The sequence below is a fragment of the Chlorocebus sabaeus genome, chromosome 20, assembly GCF_047675955.1.
Source record: "Chlorocebus sabaeus isolate Y175 chromosome 20, mChlSab1.0.hap1, whole genome shotgun sequence".
In the NCBI taxonomy this organism is placed as follows: Eukaryota; Metazoa; Chordata; class Mammalia; order Primates; family Cercopithecidae; genus Chlorocebus; species Chlorocebus sabaeus.
Genome location: NC_132923.1, coordinates 111493308 through 111512359, shown reverse-complemented (window position 1 = coordinate 111512359; position 19052 = coordinate 111493308). Strand labels below are relative to the sequence as shown.

The 19052-nt window shown below is 45.7% G+C and overlaps 1 protein-coding gene across 1 annotated transcript in view; it reads left to right on the top strand.

Moving 5' to 3' along the window:
* Nucleotides 1-245: 245 nt before the first annotated feature.
* MAN1C1 (mannosidase alpha class 1C member 1) overlaps nucleotides 246-19052 on the top strand; it is a 174499-nt gene continuing 155692 nt past the window's right edge. The window contains exon 1 of the mRNA XM_073007686.1: nucleotides 246-1777. Coding sequence (XP_072863787.1) covers nucleotides 1238-1777 — 540 coding nt within the window. The 5' untranslated portion in view covers nucleotides 246-1237. The remainder of the gene's footprint in view (nucleotides 1778-19052) is intronic.

Here is a 19052-nt window from a genome sequence, read left to right as displayed (position 1 = left end):
CCGCCGCTGGACCATTGGCGCCGGCGGGATCGGGGGTGCGCGCGACGCCGGCCTTTCGGGGAGGGCGGGGCTTGGAGCCGGGCTGCGCTCCCGCCCGCGCTCTGCCTCTGCTCCGCCCCCGGACGCGCGGCCCTCAGCCCCTCTGCGGCGCGGCGGCGGCGGGAGGGGGCGCGGGGCGCGCGCGTGGGCGTGGCCGGAGGGCGTGGCTGGCGGGCGGCAGGAGGCGGGGCGGCGAACGCTGTCGCAGTGAAAGCCCGAGCGGCGGCGGCGGCGGGGACGGCGGCGGAGGCTGCCCGGCGGCTGTGCGCGCGTGTGGGGCGCAGGCTCGGCGGCGGCGGCCCGTCTGGAGCGGTCGCTGCGAGGACGACAGCTGCAGCGGGGGAGGCGCGGCCGGGGCTGCGGGCTCCGCGGAGCCGGCAGGGCCGGGAACAGGTGATCCCAGCGGGAGCCCCGCGCCCTACGGAGTTGGAGGGGCGGGAGCCCGCGCTCCCGGGCGCAGCTGCAGCCGCCCAGCCGCGGCTCCGGACTCGGGCATCCCTGCGCTCTCGGGGGTCCGGGGAAGCCCCCTACCCCCGCAGGCTCGAAAGTGCCTTCTCCTGCTCCCTGGCCGCTCCCGGCGCCCGCTCGGCGGCGGAGAAAGTTGTGGACGTGTCCCGATAGTCGAACTGGGCGCTGTCGCGACCGGGCCGGGTGTGCGCGCGCTCGGGGCGGCGCTGACACGCCAGCACCCCATCACCTCGGTCCCCTCCGGAAACTGCTTCTGAAGCTGAAACTTTGGGCGCCGACCAGCGCAGGCGGGAGCCCGGGGGGCGGAGGGCGGCTCGGTGCGGGCCTGCGGGCGCGCCTCGGCGCGGACTGCCGGGACGCCGCGGACGGCATGTGACGGCCCCGGAGGCCGCAGCGCGGGAAGGCGCGGGCCCCGGCGCGGCGGGGAGGGCTCGGCCGGAGGGGAGGCTGCGGCGCGCGGCCGGTCGCTGCGGGCCCGGGCCCCGAGCTGTGCCGCTCCGCTCGCCCGGGCCCCGCCGAGGCCGCTGCGCCCCCGCCTCCTCGCGGGAGGACTCACTCCAAACTCCCTGAACTTCGGGGACAGTCCCCCGAAGCGGCGAAACTCTCAGGGTTGGCAGCCCTGCCCAGGGATCCCCATCCCGGGCGGCGCTCCGGACGCCCTCTCCTCACCGCGGCCCCGCAGACACGTGCCTGGACTCTGAGGGCCTCTGGAGCCCCCGGCCCGGCCAAGATGCTCATGAGGAAAGTGCCCGGCTTCGTCCCGGCCTCCCCGTGGGGGCTGCGGCTGCCGCAGAAGTTCCTCTTCCTCCTCTTCCTCTCGGGCCTCGTCACCCTGTGCTTCGGGGCCCTCTTCCTGCTGCCCCACTCCTCTCGCCTCAAGCGCCTCTTCCTGGCCCCCCGGACCCAGCAGCCTGGCCTGGAGGTGGTGGCCGAAATCGCCGGCCATGCCCCAGCCCGCGAGCAGGAGCCGCCTCCCAACCCGGCCCCTGCCGCGCCGGCCCCGGGCGAGGATGACCCCAGCAGCCGGGCCAGTCCCCGCCGCAGGAAAGGGGGGCTGCGGCGCACCCGCCCCACCGGGCCCCGCGAGGAGGCCACGGCGGCCCGGGGCAATAGCATCCCGGCCTCCAGGCCCGGGGACGAGGGCGTCTCTTTCCGCTTTGACTTCAACGCATTCCGGAGCCGCCTCCGCCACCCGGTCCTGGGAATGAGGGCCGATGAGAGTCAGGAGCCCCAGAGCCGAGTGCGAGCCCAGCGGGAGAAAGTCAAGGAGGTATGAACTCAGCCCCCACAATTCTTCCCACCAATTGCCCCCACTAAGGAGAAGATCCTCTTTCCCTTGCCTCAGTCACTCCTGGTCCCGGTGCTCCCACCCCTTTCCCTTGCCTCGGTCACTCCTGGTCCCGGGTCTACTTATGACCCTGCAGACTACACTTTGCACCTTCCTCTTTCCTCCCAAGTGTCCCACCTTCTCTCCTCCCTACACAGTTTCCCACCACTCGGGTCAGTTAATCGTCCCCACCGTGACAGATGGCAGCTGAACCCCTAGACCAACTGCCCCCTCACTCCCAGACTCTGGTCTGTCCTGTCCAACCTCCAGCCCCAGTGAGCCCCACTCCTTCCCTTTGCGGAGTTGCTAATGAGAGAGGAGTTCAGGTTTCTTAGTGCACCTGCTTTTTGCATTTATGGACACAGAGTCACTGGTTCCATTCTTTTTCACTGTGTAACCTTAAGTCCAAAACCCCTGTAGGACCTGCTTACCTGAAAACCCAGGATTTAAGGGGATATTTGGTGTCCTGCAAATATTTTGTAATCTAATAAGCAACCTACAAACCAGAGGATGTTGTGCATTCTGTTTCTATTGAGCTTTGGAACAATTGTACACGATTGTACATAATTGCATCTGATGCAGGAAGAGATGATAAAGCAGTGGTCATGTTACGGAAGCTCCGAGGTTATTGGCTTAATGAAGCAGGTCTTGAGCTGGTTCCCTGTAGGGATTGTACGAGGAGGGATTTAGAAGGATCACTTTAAGTCTGAATCTTAGTTTAAGAAATCAGAAGCAAACACAAGCCTCACGAGGCTTGAAGACAGTTGCCAGTTTGCTACTGCTGACTAAATATTCTACTGGACCACTGTTAGAACTGCCTGCGTGCGGATGGTGCCCAGCAATGCAGAGGGGGCTGCAGTGACACCCCCAGGCCACGAGGGGGCCGTGGGCAAGCTGTGGGCCAGGGTCTCCTCCTTAGAAACGAGAGGATGCTCTCCCCTCCCCATGGACTCAAAGGAAAGAAAGGGCTGCTTTTGCCTGGACTTCTGATTTGCTGCAAAGAAGTCAGCAGGTCAGCCCTGATTTCCAGGAAGAGCAGGCAGCAAGGACCAGGACCTGCTCTGTCAAGACCTGCTCAGAGCCGATGGAGAGCTTAGCCAGATTATCCCCTTCTTGTCTGAACTATTCTCCCTTCCAGCACCCACCTCTCTTCCACTTTTTATCTCTGCTGTTACTTTATTTGGAGACTTAACTAGCAATCACAGGACATTTTGTGAAGTTACAATAGGAAGCCACAAGGAAGCTGAGTGCTTGGTGTGTATGTGTGTGTGTGTGCATGTTTGTGTGCTCTCAGTTTCCAGATTCCTGTTGAAATCTCAGGTTGATTGAAAGCTGGAACTTGCAGTAGCTAAGTAAGGGGCATTAATTTCTCCCTTTCTTGTTAAGGAACTAAGCTGTCGAATACTCAAAAGCACCACCCATAGCTCTTTCTCAAAGCTGCTTCTGAGCACAGTGGCTCTTTTTGCCCCTCTCGACCTCCTAGAGGGCAGTGACCCCCAGTGAAATTACATATAAATTGCATACATGCAGTTTTTCATGGGGCATCCAGAGGTGCTATCGGATTTTCAAACTGCCCAAAGGGTTAAAGAATTAACTACCGTCCTCCTCAGAAGAGATACTCTCTGTGTTTGCACTTAGATGGTGGTCCATTTCCGAATGCCTGGGGCTGGGAGTCATGGCAAGAAGGGCGGGCTGGCTAGTAGGGAACTTGATTTTCCTTCTCTGTGTAAGACAGTTTCTTTTGCCAGCAGTCTTGGATGATGCTTGCTGGAGTGACTGGAGGGCGGTAAGAGGGGTGAGGATTCTGTGCTTTGCAGGCGAGTATAAAGTAATGTGATGGGAGAAGGTCTAAGTTGGTGGCCAGATGTCTGGATCTTTCTAGCTGGCATCTTCTTGCACCCCCTGGTACTAGCTGGAGGCATGCTGCATGTACTTGGAGTTAGTGTTCAGCTAGCCCTCGCTTACTAATCTTGAAGACCTTAAGCTTCTCAGAATGGAGAGGACTGGTTTCTGTGTTTTGAAAGCTATTGACTCTTCAGGCTTCCTGCCACTGACCACGCTCCCATTACAACCCGAAAGATGTAGAGTGGTTTTTGGTTTAGTTGTTAACACAGTTACCATTCCTGCTGTCCCACCCCAGGAAGAACGCATATGATGGTTGCTGGAGTATGTCTTTATTTCCTTCACATTTAAATTCTATCTGCGTCATGCCCAGGGGTAGATCATTTTAGAAAGGTGCCTGTTTTCACAAAAGGGACTGTTGCTTTCCTCTCTGGTTTGTTTATTTCCAGACATGGATTGATTAAATCCAAGGAACAGAGGGGGAGCTGGCATCAGATAAAAAAGGCCCTGTTCTTATAAGATTTTAAAGTGAAAGTAAATATCAGGAGAGAGTCAGAGAGGGTGATAAATGAGCATGAGTGAAAACTGGACGCTTGGACTCTGTATCAACACCGTGTATTCATGAGCATCCCGAGAGATGGACATGGTCACCAGGTCTGTGTTGATAAGATGGTTGAGGCTGCAGGTTCTGGACATGCATACGTCAGGAAACACTCTGTCACTAGAATCAACTATTTTTCCTCACTTTCCAATTTTGGAACCTTGGCAAAAGCAATGTGGTGGAGAGAGGAGACCCAAAGAACATGGGTTGGAGTTTCAGCTCACTCTCAACTGTCTGACTTTGGGCAAGCCACCTCTCCTTCCTGGACCTTCTTGTACAATGGGGTGAGGGAGAGGAGAATAAGCTGGTTATAGACCCTCTTGCTTCTGGCCCTGGCCCCTAAGTGAGCTGCCAGTCTGGTCAGGGACTCCATAGCAGCTGGGCTTTCCGAACTCTGTTTTGAGATATCTTGTACTGGAAATCAGGGACAATGGTGTGGTGGCAGTGGTGGTGTTGATGGGGTCGTGATATTCACTGCTGTATCTCTGTCTAGCACCTAGCCAAGAGTAGACATTCAGGCTGTTGATTAAGTTAATTATTCCCATTACCCTCAGCTTGGAATCATGAAGAGTAAAGGTGTTGGCTAGAATGTAAAGGGGTGAAGGCTTGGTAGTAGCCTTGCCTTTCAGATCTGAGGATAATATAGGAAATGGGGGATGTCATTCATAGGCGGGTTTCCTATGGATTCAGGTTCAAACAGACTTGTCTCACACATGGAAATGTACAGCTTTTTTGGGTTATATCTCAGTGGAAGAATTCAGACTGCCCTGGGTCCTACCCATGATTCTTGGTTGTGTTTTTGTGGTTGTTTTTGTTTGTGTTTGTTTTGTTTTGTTTTTTAAGACGGAGCCTTGCTCTGTCGCCGAGGCTACAGTGTAGTGGTGTGGTCTTGGCTCACTGCAGCCTCCGCCTCCCAGGTTCCAGGTTCAAGTGATTCTCATGACTTAACCTCCCAAGTAACTGGGATTACAGGCGCCTCACCATGCCTGGCTAATTTTTGTGTTTTTAGTAGAAATGGGGTTTTGCTGTGTTGGCCAGGCTGGTCTCCATCTCCTGACCTCAGGTGATCCACTCGCCTCAGCCTCCCAAAGTGCTGAGATTACAGGCACAAGCCTCCGTGCCTGGCCAGTGCTTGGTTGTTGTTCTGGGAAACCTGTTCCTTCCAGTGAAGGGGGCTTGTTATAAAAGGGAATTAGGCTGGCTGGGGCACTGAGAACGCGTTGGGACTTGCCCTTGACCATATGGTGTTTTCAAACAAACCACAGAAAGGGCTCCTTCCTCTGGTCAGATGCAGCACCAGCACCACTCCAGAGTGCAGGGCTGGGTGAGGAGAATGTGGATTGAATTTCCCCACCTTCCCTGTGCTGTTGGCCCAGTGTTCTTATAAACCACTGTATGCCGCAGTTCTGTTAAGAATCCAAGCTGGGTCAAGTCGTAGCTGTTCCATTAACTCTGACTGGAAATTCCTGTTTATTACTGGACCTCAGTCTTTATGGTAAAACCAAGAGGTTGTCATTTAGGGGACCCTTCTCTCTCCTCCACTTCCACCTCTTTACTGTTTTGTTTATGGATCTGCCCAAGCACCTAGAATAGGGTCTGACGTTTAGTTGGAACTCAGATACTTGAATGAATGGCTACATTAAAGATGTATAAACTAACAGTTAAGGTTGCTAGTGGCCGAGGCTGGGTCTTCTCCCTCAGGGTACCTGGAATTCCAAGGAGCCTCAAAGTAAGAGCTATAGTCAGGTTTAGAAGCTTAGCAGCTCAGTGACCCAGCAGGCCTTTTAGAAGTTGCAGCAATTTTCCAAGGGCAAATCTGACTTGAGGGAGTGGAGGTGGCACCCATGAGTAAAATCTCTCATGCCTAGATAGCAGGCATCGGAGGGTGCCTGTGATTTGGCAGGGAGCGCCCCAGCTCTTGCCCTCTGTGCCTGCTGCATTCAGCCGCCAGGGTATTGCTGGTTATGATATGTGACAGTGTCTGAATAAGTCATCTTGGCAAATGATCTTTGCTCCCCATTAACGGGCTGGTTCGTTAGTCATGTGTGTTTTTTTTGTGGTTTCTCTGTATATCTGATTTATCGTCACTAGTGCCAGGGACAGGTAGGAAAATTAAAAGGCTTTGTAGCATGTGAATCTGAGCCTGTGAGATGTTCAGGATAATTAATATTAGGAACAGCTCAGATTTAAATAGCTTTCCTTCAAAGAGCTCTGTCTGAGTTGCAAATCCATTCAAGATCCTTTCCCTCCTCCCTGGTCCTTCAGTCTCTTCAGTTTCCCTCTTGTCCTGCTCTACAGTACATTTAACATAGGTGGAAACTGGCCTGTAATAACTGAACAGGCCCCTTGGAAAACCCTTATGTCCTCAGCCCAGCTACACGCCTCCTCCTTCTGTAGGACAGAGTGTGCAGTTGAGTAAAGCTTAGTACTTGTCCCTACATATACAACTTAACTCCCACATGTTGGTTGGGTCTCTGCTTTCATTTCCAGTTGTACCATTTGAGGGAATTAGGCATTCCAGGAGCCATTGCTTCTCAGGCTCCGTATTCTTAACTCTGTCTTTAGTGTTAGGGCTAGAAACAAATAGAAGGACGATTTTTAAAAGTCACTGCCTATTTCACAGTACAGTTAGCGGAGGGAGGAGGGGGTAAGAATATAGATTCTCCTGTGGTTTTCACAGTGACTGATTTATATCCGAGTTCAAGAAATGCTTTTTCTCTAGCTTTCCCGGAAGACGGATCCATTACTCCACCAAAAATAAATATTGTGATATGTATCAGGCATACTTTGCTCAAAAGGACTTACATCTTTTCTCTTATTGAAAAAAATAAATCAGGCTTGCAGATTGTAAAGCTTCCGTGCAGGGAGCTTCTTGGTAATCCAGGTGAGCACCCAGCCTTGTGGATACTGACTCTGGCTTGGAGAAGAAACCTCTCTTTGCATCCTAAGTTGAATCTGTGTTAGAGGAAGTGTTGGGAGCTTTATGCTCTCCCTGCATTGCTTTCATTGATGAAATTGGGAAGGGTTTCCCAAAGGAATGATGGACGTAGGATAGTTGCCTCAGGCGAGCTCGTGGATTTATGATTACATTACTTGAAAATAGGGGCCATTCATGGAGCAGGGACAAGTTCGTGAGTCAAGGATTATTATTCCAGTTCTGTGCACCTGCAGTCCAAAAAGACCAGGCTCATCCAAACAATAAGCCCTGGTTCTTGATTCCCTACTATTCCTGGACCAAGCAAGGCCTTTATGCATAAGCATTTGCATAATTTGGGGAAAAGAAACAACAAATATTCTTAGCTTTATATTTCCATACAGATGATGGTAAGAAGCCAAATTGGAGACTCCTCAAAGAATTCCAGGGACTCAAGGACCTTAGCCCCCTCCCTCTTCCTCCTCACTCCCCCTTCACTCTGGGGGCTGGTCAGTAGCTCTGACAGCAGGGTTTTGGATATCTTAAATGTAGAGTTGATACAACTGAGATTGCTGTTAAGTCAGACCTGCTTTGGTGTCGCCACTCTCAAAGAGAAAGGAAGCCACAGAGACCATAGCCTCAGTGTGGGGACTCAATTGCAGGTGTTTCCTCTCCTAGAAGGCTGTTGCCTAATATTTGATTGAGAGCTCCCCACACTTGGCAGGCAGGTGGTCAGAACAGTTCTTACTCTGAATTTCTTGGAATCTTCTTTAATTAAAGGCTACCACCAGGGCAATTGTCCATCCGTTTTAGTGCAGTACCTTTAGTGGTAACTTTTACAGAAGAAACTTTGATATATTGATTAGTGCCCACCTTGATAGATGATCAATAATTGTGCTTTTATCTGGCATCTTCTGGGAGTCAGCTGCTCCCAAGGTGAACCTTCCGGGCAAACAATTGTCACTAAATAGCAACCATTCTCAATGGCCAAATAACAGGAAGTTTTTCTCTCCTCCTCACACCTCTGCCATCTTCTTAAGCCTCATGCTGAACACAAATCATTCTTGCTGGCCTCGTGGTCACCATAAAATCCACTGTGGATGCGGCAATGTCCTGTTGAGGCTGATGGGATGTATCACTAAGACTGTTTGCTTCCCAGCTTCTGTTCTTTATGATCTCGTCTTAGTTTTTACACAACCACCTTGTGTTGTAGCTACTATTTATTTAAGTATAATTAATTAATACATATAGTGAAATGCACAGAATTTTTTTTTTTTTTTTTGAGACGGAGTCTTGCTCTGTCTCCCAGGCTGGAGTGCGGTGGCACAATCTCTGCTCACTGCAACCTCCACCTCCCGGGTTCAAGCGATTCTCCTGCCTCAGCCTCATGAGTACCTGGCACTACAGGTGTGTGCCGCCATACCCAGCTGATTTTGTATTTTTAGTAGAGACGGGGTTTTGCCATGTTGACCAGGCTGGTTATGAACTCCTGACCTCAGGTGATCCACCTGCCTTGGCCTCTCAAAGTGCTGGGATTACAGGTGTGAGCCATACCCGGCCAAATGCACAGATCTTAAATATACAGTTTGCTGTATTTTCAGAAATGCAGAAAACCGTGTAGACCACAGTCCTGTCATACACAGAACATTTCCATCATCGCAGAAAGTTCCTCTGCTCCTTGACAGACGATTAACCCATCATCAACCTCTCGTCTAGCCTTAATCACTGTCTTGATTGCTATCAGCTGAGATTAGTTTTTGCCTGTTCTAGAATTTCAGAAAAATGGAGTAGTAAGCCAGGTACAGTGGCTCATGCCTGTAATCCCAGCATTTTGGGAGGCTAAGGGGGGAGAATCACATGAAGATAGGAGTTCAAGACTGGCTTGGGCAACATAGCAAGACTCTCTCTCTCTCTCTCTCTCTCTATATATATATATATACACACACACATATATATATATAAAATAATCAGGTGTGGTAGTATACACCTGTGTTCCCAGCTACTCAGGAGGCTAAGGTGGGTGGATTCATTGAGCCCACGAGTCTGAAGCTATAGTGAGTTTTGATCAAGCCACTACACTCCAGACTGGGTGACAGAGCGAGACCCTGTCTCAAAAAAAAAAAAAAAAAAGAGAGGAAAAAAAAGTAAAAAATAAGTGGAATAGTACAGTGCATGCCCTGTGGAAAAGGCTTCGTTCATTGAAGACAGTAATGAAATTGATCCATATTGTATGTATCAGTACTTCATTCCTTTTTATTGTTGAGATGTATTCCATTGTATGATTATACCCTAATTTGTTTATTCATTCACCTGTTGGCCTTTTGAGTTGTTCTGGCTATTGTGAATAAAGCTGCTATAAACATTTTATGTACAAGTCTATGTGTGAGCATATGTTTTCATTTCTTTTGTATAACTAGGAGTGGAATTACTAGCTCATAGAGCAGATATGTGATTGACTTTATAAGAAACTGGAAGCACTTTCCCCAAGTAGTTAGACCATTTTATATGCCACCTGCAATATGTGAGAGTTCTGCATCCTTGCTGACACTTGTTATTGTCAACCTTTTTAGGTTTAGCTATTCAAGATGGTGTGTAGTGACAGTTTGTTGTGGCTTTAATTTTTGTTTCCCTGTTAACTGTTGACATTGAATGTCCTTTCATGTGTTTATTTGCTATTTCTTTTTTTTTTTTTTTTTTTTTTTTTTGAGATGGAGTCTCGCTCTGTCACCCAGGCTGGAGTGCAGAGGTGTGATCTTGGGTCACTGCAAACTCCGCCTCCCAGGTTCACACCATTCTCCTGTTCCAGCCTCCTGAGTAGCTGGGACTACAGGCGCCCACCACCACACCCAGCTAATTTTTTGTATTTTTAGTAGAGACGAGGTTGCACTGTGTTAGCCAGGCTGGTCTTGATCTCCTGACCTCAAGTGATCCTCCTGCCTTGACCTCCCAAAGTGCTGGGATTACAGGTGTGAGCCACTGTGCCAGCCATTTATTTGTTATTTCTATATCTCTCTTATAGATGTCTATGTAAAACTTTTGTTCCTTTTTAATGTCAAAAACTGGTCTGTTTACTGTCTTATTGAATCGCAAGAATTCTTTACATATTTTAGATACAAGTTCTTTAGCAGATATATGTATTATAAATGTTTATTCCCAGTCTGTGGCTTGTCTTTTCATTTTCTTAATGGTGTCACTCAAAGAGCAGAAGTTTTAATTTTTGTAAAGGGCAGTGAATCAGTATTTTCCTTTTGATGAGTGCTTTCTATATCTACTTTAAAAAAATTTTTGCCTACTCCAGGTTATGAATATTTTTTAATTCCAGAAGCTTGATCATTTCAGTTTTTACATTTAGGTCTTTCATTGACTTCAAGTTAATTTTGTATATGATGTAAGGTAGGAGTTAAAGTTCACTATTTTCTATTTAGATGTCCAGTTGTTTAGCACTATTGTTGAAAAAAACTTTCCCTACTGAATTGCTTTGATACCTTCGTTGGACTCATTGACTGTATACATATGGTTTTGTTTCTGGACTCTTCCACTCTACTGATTTATCTTTTATGTCAGTCCATGCTTGCTTGCTTGCTTGCTTTTGTTTTTCTTTTTGACAAAGTCTCGCTTTGTCACCCAGGCTGGAGTGCAGTGGCATGATCTCAGCTCACTCCGCCTCCCGGATTCAAGCAGTCTTCCTGTCTCAGCCTCCCAAGTAGCTGAGACTACAGGCATGAGCCACCACGCCCGACTAAGTTTTGTATTTTTAGTAGAGACAGAGTTTTACCATGTTGGCCAAGCTGGTCTTGAACTCTTGACCTCAAGTGATTTGCCTGCCTCGGCCTCCCAAAGTGCTGGGATTACAGGCGTGAGCCACTGTGCCCAGCCAATCCATGCTTTCTTGATGCTGTAGCCTCATAGTAAGTCTTGAAAACAGGTAATGTGATTCTTCCATCTTTGATCTTCTTTTTCAAAATTGCTTTGGCCGTTGTAGTTCCTTTGCATGTCTGCATATATTTGAGAACAAATTTGTCACTTTTCATGAAAAATCTTGCTGAGAGGCTGGGCATGGTGGCTCACACCTACAATCCCAGCATTTTGGGAGGCCAAGATGGGTAGATGGATTGAGCCTAGGAGTTCCAGACCAGCCTGGGCAACATGGCAAAACCCAATCTCTGAAAAATAAAATAAAGTAAAAAAAGTAGCCAGGCATGATGGTATGCAACTATAGTTCCTGCTCCTGGAAAGGCTGGGAGGTGGGAGGATCGCTTCAGCCTAAGGAGGTTGAGACTGCAGTTAGCCATTATTGCAACACTGTACTCCAGCCTGGGCAACAGAGTAAGGCACTGTCTCAAAAAACAAAAAACAAAAAACAAACCAAAAAAAAACTTGCTGAGATTTTGACTGAGTTTGTCTTGAATCCATAGATCAAATTGGAGAGAGTTGTTATCTTAACAATACTGGGTCTTTCATTCTATGAATGTAGTATCTCTCTCCATTTATTTAGATTTTCTTTAATTTCTCTCAACAGTGTTTTATAGTGTTTATGTTCCAGAGAGCTTGAAAATATTTTAGAGACAGGGTTTCACCATATTAGTCAGGCTGGTCTTGAACTCCCTACCTCAGGTGATCTGCCCACCTTGGCCTCCCAAAGTGCTAGGATTACAGATGTGAGCCACTGCACCTGGCCATTTGCCCACTTTTTAATGGATTTTTTTTTTTTCTGATTGGAGTTTCTTGTAGTTTTTAGACACTAGTTCTTTGTTGAATATATAGTATGCAAATATTTTATCCCATTATGTGCGTACTCTGGTGATTATTTCTTTTGCTGTGCAGAAAGTTTTTAGTTTAACTAGATCCCATTTATTGATCTTTTTTTTTTTTTTTTTGAGACAGAGTCTTGCACTGTCGCCCAGGCTGGAGTGCTGTGGCACGGTCTCGGCTCACTGCAAGCTCTGCCTCCCGGGTTCACGTCATTCTCCTCCCTCAGCCTCCCGAGTAGCTGGGACTATAGGCGCCCACCACCACGTCCAGCTAATTTTTTGTATTTTTAGTAGAGACGGAGTTCCATCGTGTTAGCCAGGATGATCTCAGTCTCCTGACCTCATGATGGGCCTCCCAAAGTGCTGGGATTACAGGTGTGAGCCACCGCTCCTGGCCTCTATTTTTGTTTTTATTGCATTCGTTTTTGGGGTCTTAGTCATGAAGTCTTTGCTTAGGCCAATGTCCAGAAGAGTTTTTCCAACATTATCTTCTAGAATTTTTATGGCTTCAGGTCTTAGATTTAAGTTGTTGACTCATCCTGAGTTTGTTTTTGTATAAGCTGAGAGATAGGGATCCAGTTTCATTCCTCTACATGTGGCTAGCCAGTTTTCCCAGCACCATTTATTAAATAGGGTGTCCTTTACCCTATTTAAAAAATAAATGTTTTTATATGCTTTATCAAAGATTCGTTGGTTGTAAGTATTTGGCTTTATTTATGGGTTCTCTATTATTTTCCATGGGTCTATGTGCCTACTTTTATACCAGTACCATGCTGTTTTGGTAACTGTAGCCTTATGATATAATTTGAAGTCTGGTAATGTGATACCTCTAGATTTGTTGTTTTTGCTTAGGATTGCTTTGGCCATTCAGGCTCTTTATGTGAACAATGATGTTGTTATTTTGTTTGGAATTGCATTGAATCTGTAGATTGCTTTGGGCAGTATGGTCATTTTCACAATATTGATTCTTCTAATCCATGAGCATGGGGTGTGTTTCCATTTGTTTGTGATATCTGTGATTTCTTCCAGCAGTGTTTTGTAGTTCTCCTTACAGAGAAATTTTACCTCCTTGGTTAAGTATATTCCTAAGTTATTTTATTTTATTTTATTTTTGCAGCTGTTGTAAAAGGGATTGGCTTGATTCTTAGCTTGGTTGTTGTTGGTGTATAGCAGTGCTACTGATTTGTGTATATTGATTTTGTAACCTGAGACTTTAATGAATTTATTTATCAAATCTGGGAGTCTTTTGGAGGAATCTTTAGGATTTTCTCAGTATACAGTCATATCATCTGTGAACAGTGATAGTTTGATTTCCTCTTTCCCAATTTGGATGACCTTTATTCCTTTCTCTTGCCAGTTTGCTCTGGCTAGGACTTCCAGTACTATGTTTTTGTTTGTTTGTTTGTTTGTTTGTTTGTTTTTGAGACAGAGTCTCGCTCTGTCGCCCAGGCTGGAGTGCAGTGGCACGAGCTTGGCTCACTGCAGCCTCTGCCTCCCGGGTTCAAGTAATTCTTGTGCCTCAGCCTACTGAGCATCCGGGATTACAGGCATGTACCACCACGCCCGGTTAATTTTTTTTGTATTTTTAGAAGAGACGGGGTTTTGCCGTGTTGCCCAGGCTGGTCTCACACTCTGGGGCTCAGGAAATCCACCTGCCTCGGCCTCCCAAAGTGCTGGAATTACAGGCATGAGCCACTGCACCCAGCCCAGTACTGTGTTTAATAGAAGTGGTGAAAGTGGACATCCTTGTCTTGTTCCAGTTCTTAGGGGGGAATGCCTTAAACTTTTCCCCATTCAGTATGATGTTGGTTATTATGGGTTTGTCATATATGGCTTTTATTATTTTGAGATAAGTCCTTTCTATGCCTAGTTTGTTGAGAGTTTTTATCATAAAAGGATGCTGGATCTTATAAAATGCTTTTTCTGTAACTATTGAGATGATCATATGGTTTTTGTTTTTAATTCTGTTTATGTGATGTATGACATTTATTGACTTGTATATGTTAGACCATCCCTGCACCCCTGATATGAAACCCACTTGATCATGGTGTATTATCTTTTTGATGTGCTGTTGGATTTGGTTAGCTTGTATTTTGCTGAGGATTTTTGCATCTGTAGTCATCAGGGACATTGGTCTGTAGTTTTCCTTATTTTTGTTATGTCCTTTCCTGGTTTTGTTATGAGAGTGATACTGGCTTCATAGAATGATTCAGAGAGGATTTCCTCTTTGTTAATCTTTTGGAATAGTTTCAGTAGCTGGAGTGTAGTGGCACGATCTCTGCTCACTATAACCTCCGCCTACTGGGTCCAAGTGATTCTCCTGCCTCAGCTACCTGAGTAGCTGGGACTACAGGTGCGTGCCACCATGCCTGGCTAATTTTTGTATTTTTTGTAGAGATGGGGTTTCACCATGTTGGCCAGGCTGCCTGGTCTTGAACTCCTGACCTCAAGTAATCCACCCACCTTGGTCTCCCAAAGTGTTGGGATTACAGATGTGAGCCACCGTGTCCAGCCCCAATTCTTTGAATGTCTGATAGAATTCAGCTGTGAATCCATCAAGCCCTGGGCTTTTTTGTATGTGTGTGGCAATTTTAAATTTACTGATTGAATCTTGCTACTTGTTACTGGTCTGTTTAGGGTTTCTGTTTTTTCCTGATTTAATCTAGGAGGGTTGTATGTTTCCAGGAATTTAACAGTGTCCTTAGATTTTTCTAGTTTGTGTGCATAGAGATGTTCGTAGTAGTCACAAATGATCTTTTGTATTTCTGTGGTGTTGGTTATAATACTTGCAGTTTCATTTCTAATTGAGCTTAGTTGAATCTTCTTTTTTTCTTGGTTAATCTAGCCAATGGTCTATCCATTTGAAAAGCTAGTTTATCTTTTCAAAGAACTAGCTTTTTATTTCATCTTTTTTTAATGTTTCAATTTCATTTACTTCTGCTCTGATCTTTGTTATTTCTTTTCCTCTGCTAGTTTTGGGTTTGGTTTGTTATCGTTTCTGTAGTTCCTTGAGAACTACAGAATTGAGGTATAACATTAGGTTGTCAATTTGTGATCCTTCAGACTTTTTAATGTAGGCATTTAGTGCTATAAACTTTCCTGTTAGCACAGTATACAGAGTTTTGATAACTTGTGTCACTATTATTCGTTTCAAAAAATGTTTGAATTTCCATCTTGATTTTATTGTTAACCCAAAATCACTCAGGAGCAGATTGTTTACTTTTCATGTATTTGTATCATTTTGAGGGTTCCTTCTGGAATTGATTTCTAGCTTTATTCCACTGTGCTCTGAGAAGATACTTGATACAATTTTGATTTTTTTTTTTTTTTTTTTTTTTTTGGGACAGAGTCTTGCTCTGTCACCAGGCTGGAGTGCAGTGGTGTAGTCTCAGCTCACTGCAACCTCCACCTCCCAGATTCAGGTGATTTTCCTGCCTCAGCCTCCCAAATACCTGGCACTACAGCTGCATGCCACCATGCCCAGCTAATTTTTGTATTTTTAGTAGAGACGGGGTTTCACCATGTTGGCCAGGATGGTCTCGGTCTCTGACCTCATGATCTGCCATCCTCAGATCCCAAAGTGCTGCGATTACAGGCGTGAGCCACTGTGCCTGGCCACAATTTCGATTTGTTAAAAAATTTATCGAGACTTGTTTTGTGTCTTATCATATGGTCTGTCTTGGAGAATGTTCCAGGTGCTGATGAGAAGAATGTGTATTCTGCAGTTCTTGGGTAGAATGTTCTGTAAATGTTAGGTCCATTTTTTCTAGAGTATGGTTTAAGTCCCTTATTTCTTTGTTGATCTATCTCAATGATCTGTCTAGCGCTGTCAGTAGAGTATTAAAGTCTCTCACTCATTTCTTAGATCTAATAGTAATTATTTTATGAATCTGGGAGCTGTAGTGTTAGGTACATATAAATTAGGATTGTAATATGTTCTTGTTGGATTGATCCTTTTATCATTATGTAATGACCTTCTTTGTCTTCCTTTTTTTTTTTTTTTTTTTTACTATTGTTGCTGAAAAGTCTGTTTTATCAGATACAATAATAGGTATTCCTGCTTGCTTTTGTTTCCGTTTGTGTGGAATCATTTTCCACCCCTTTACTTTGAGTTTATATGAATCCTTATATGTAAGGTGAGTCTCTTAAAGACAGCAGATATTTGGTTCATATTCTGCCATTCTGCCAATCTGTATCTTTTAAGTGGAACATTTAGGCCATTTATGTTCAACATTAATACTGAGATATGAGGTGCTGTTCCATTCATCATGTTAATTGTCACCTAGATGCTTGGGTCTTTTTCCATTGTGTTACTGTTTTATAGGCTCTGTTTTATGCTTTTGAGAGCTTCTATTTTGGTGCATATCAAGCTTTGGTTTTAAGATTTAGAACTCCTTTTAGCGTTCCTTGTGGGGCTGGTCTGGTAGTGACAAATTCCCTCACCATGTAAATGATATTCTTTAAATATTTGTTTTCCAATTGTTTGTTGCCAGTACATAGAAATATAATAGGTTTTTTTCTGTGTATTGATTTTGTATCATATGACCTTATTGAACCCATTTATTATGTGTGTGTATGTGTGTGTATATATATGTATATTTTGGTAGCTTTCTTAGGGTCTATTACGTATATGATCATGTTGTCCATGACAAGACAGTCTTACTTCTTCCTTTATAGTTTATATGCTTCTTATTTCCTTTTCCTGATTCATTGCACTGACTGGGACTTCCAGTTCAATGTTTAAAAGAAGTAGTGAGAACTGACGTCTTTGCCTTATTCTTGATCTCGAGGGAAAAGCATCCAGTCTTTCATCATTAAGTATGATGTTAGATGTAGGTTTTTGGTTGATGCCTTTTATCAAGTTGAAGTTCCCTTTTATTCCTAATTTGCTGAGGGTTTTTATCTGTAATGGGATTAAGTTTTGTCACATGCTTTTCCTGCATCTATGGAGATTATATTGTTTTCCTCTTTAATTCAGTTAATGTAGTGAATTATATTGATTTTAAAAGAATGCTAGATTGGGCGCATGGTGGCTCACGCCTGTAATCCCAGCACTTTGGGAGGCTGAGGTGGGCAGATTGCCTGAGCTCAGGAGTTCGAGACCAGCCTGGGAAACATGGTAAAACCCCATCTCTACTAAAATACAAAAAATCAGCCAGGCTTTTTGGCACATTCCTGTAGTCCTAGCTATTCGGGAGGCTGGGGCATGAGAATTGCTTGAACTAGGGAGGCAGAGGTTGCAGTGAGCTGAGATCATGCCACTGCACTCCAGCCTAGGCAACAGAGCGAGACTGTCTCAAAAAAAAATAATAAAAAAAAGAATACTAAATCAAACTTGCTTTTGATCTTCTAATATTTTTGTTAAGGACTTTTTCATCTATGTTCATGAGGGATATTGGTCTATAGTTTTTTTTGTAAATCCTTTGGTTTTTGGTGTCAACATTATGTTGACCTCATAAAATAAACTGTAAATTGACTTGTATTCCATGTCCCTTTGTTTTCTTTCTTTCCTTTTTTTTTTTTTTTAGATACAGTGTTTCACTATGTTGCCTAGGCTGGCCTCGAACTCCTGGGTTCAAGTGATCCTCCTGTCTCCACTCCAGAGTAGCAAGGACTACAGATGTGTGCCTCCATATATACCATGCTCAGCTTCTCTCTTTTCTGAAAGAGTCTATGGGACACTAATGTTTTCTCTTTCTTAAATATTTCATGGACTTCATCAGTGGAGCATTATATGAAGCCTAGAAGATATTTTTTTGGGGGGGTTAATTATTAATTTAATTATATAACAGATATAGGGTAGTCAGAATTTTTTGTGGCAGTTTTCTCAATATGTATTTCAAGAAATTTGTCTGTTTCATCTAAGTTGTAAAATTTATTGGTCTAAAATTGTTCCTAAGGTTCTCATTTTCTTCCTTCCTTCCTTCCTTCCTTCCTTCCTTTTTCTTTCTTTCCTTTTTTTTTTTTTTTTTTTTTTTTGAGACGGAGTGTCGCTCTGCCACCCAGGCTGGAGTGCAGTAGCCGGATCTCAGCTGACTGCAAGCTCTGCCTCCTGGGTTTACGCCATTCTCCTGCCTCAGCCTCCCGAGTAGCTGGGACTACAGGCGCCTGCCACCTCGCCCAGCTAGTTTTTTGTACTTTTTAGTAGAGACGGGGTTTCACCATGTTAGCCAGAATGGTCTTGATCTCCTGACCTCGTGATCCACCTGTCTCGGCCTCCCAAAGTGCTGGGATTACAGGCTTGAGCCACTGCGCCCAGCCTCTTTCCTTTCTTTTTTTTTTTTTTGTGAGATGGAGTCTTGCTCTGTCTCCCAGGCTGGAGTGCAATGGTGCAGTCTCAGCTCACTGCAATCTCTGCCTCCCGAGTTCAAGCAATTCTCCTGCCTCAGCCTCCCAAGTAGCTGGGATTACAGGCATGTGCCACCATGCCCAGCTAATTTTGTATTTTTAGTATAGACAGGGTTTCACCATGTTGATCAGGCTGGTCTCAAACTCCTGACCTCATGTGATCCACCTGCTCTGGCCTCCCAAAGTGCTGGGATTATAGGCATAAGCCACTATACCCAGCCTCATTTTCTTTTTTTTTTTTGAGACGGAGTCTTGCTCTGTCGCCCTGGCTGGAGTGCAATGGCTCTATCTTGGCTCACTGCAACCTCCGCCTCCCAGGTTCAAGCAATTCTCCTGCCTCAGCCTCCCAAGTAGCTGGGATTACAGGTGCCTACCACTACACCTGGCTAATTTTTGCATTTTTAGTAGAGATGGAGTTTCACCATGTTGGCCAAGCTGGTTTGGCCTCCCAAAATGCTGGGATTACAGGTGTGAGCTACCACGCCCAGCCCATTTTTTTTTTAATGTTTGTGAGATCTATGGTGGTATTCCTTCTTTCATTCCTGGTATTGGCAATTAGTTTTTCTGTTTCCTTCTTAAAAATAATTTAGCTCAACTATCGGGGAAACCTGCCCCCAATATTTCAATGTAGGTTCCTTCTATTTTCCATAAGTGTTGGCCGACTGAGAAATAAACAGAAGGAGTACAAAGAGAGGAGTTTTACAGCTGGGCCTCTGGGGGTGACATCACATATCGGTAGGACCGTGATGCCCACCTAAGCCG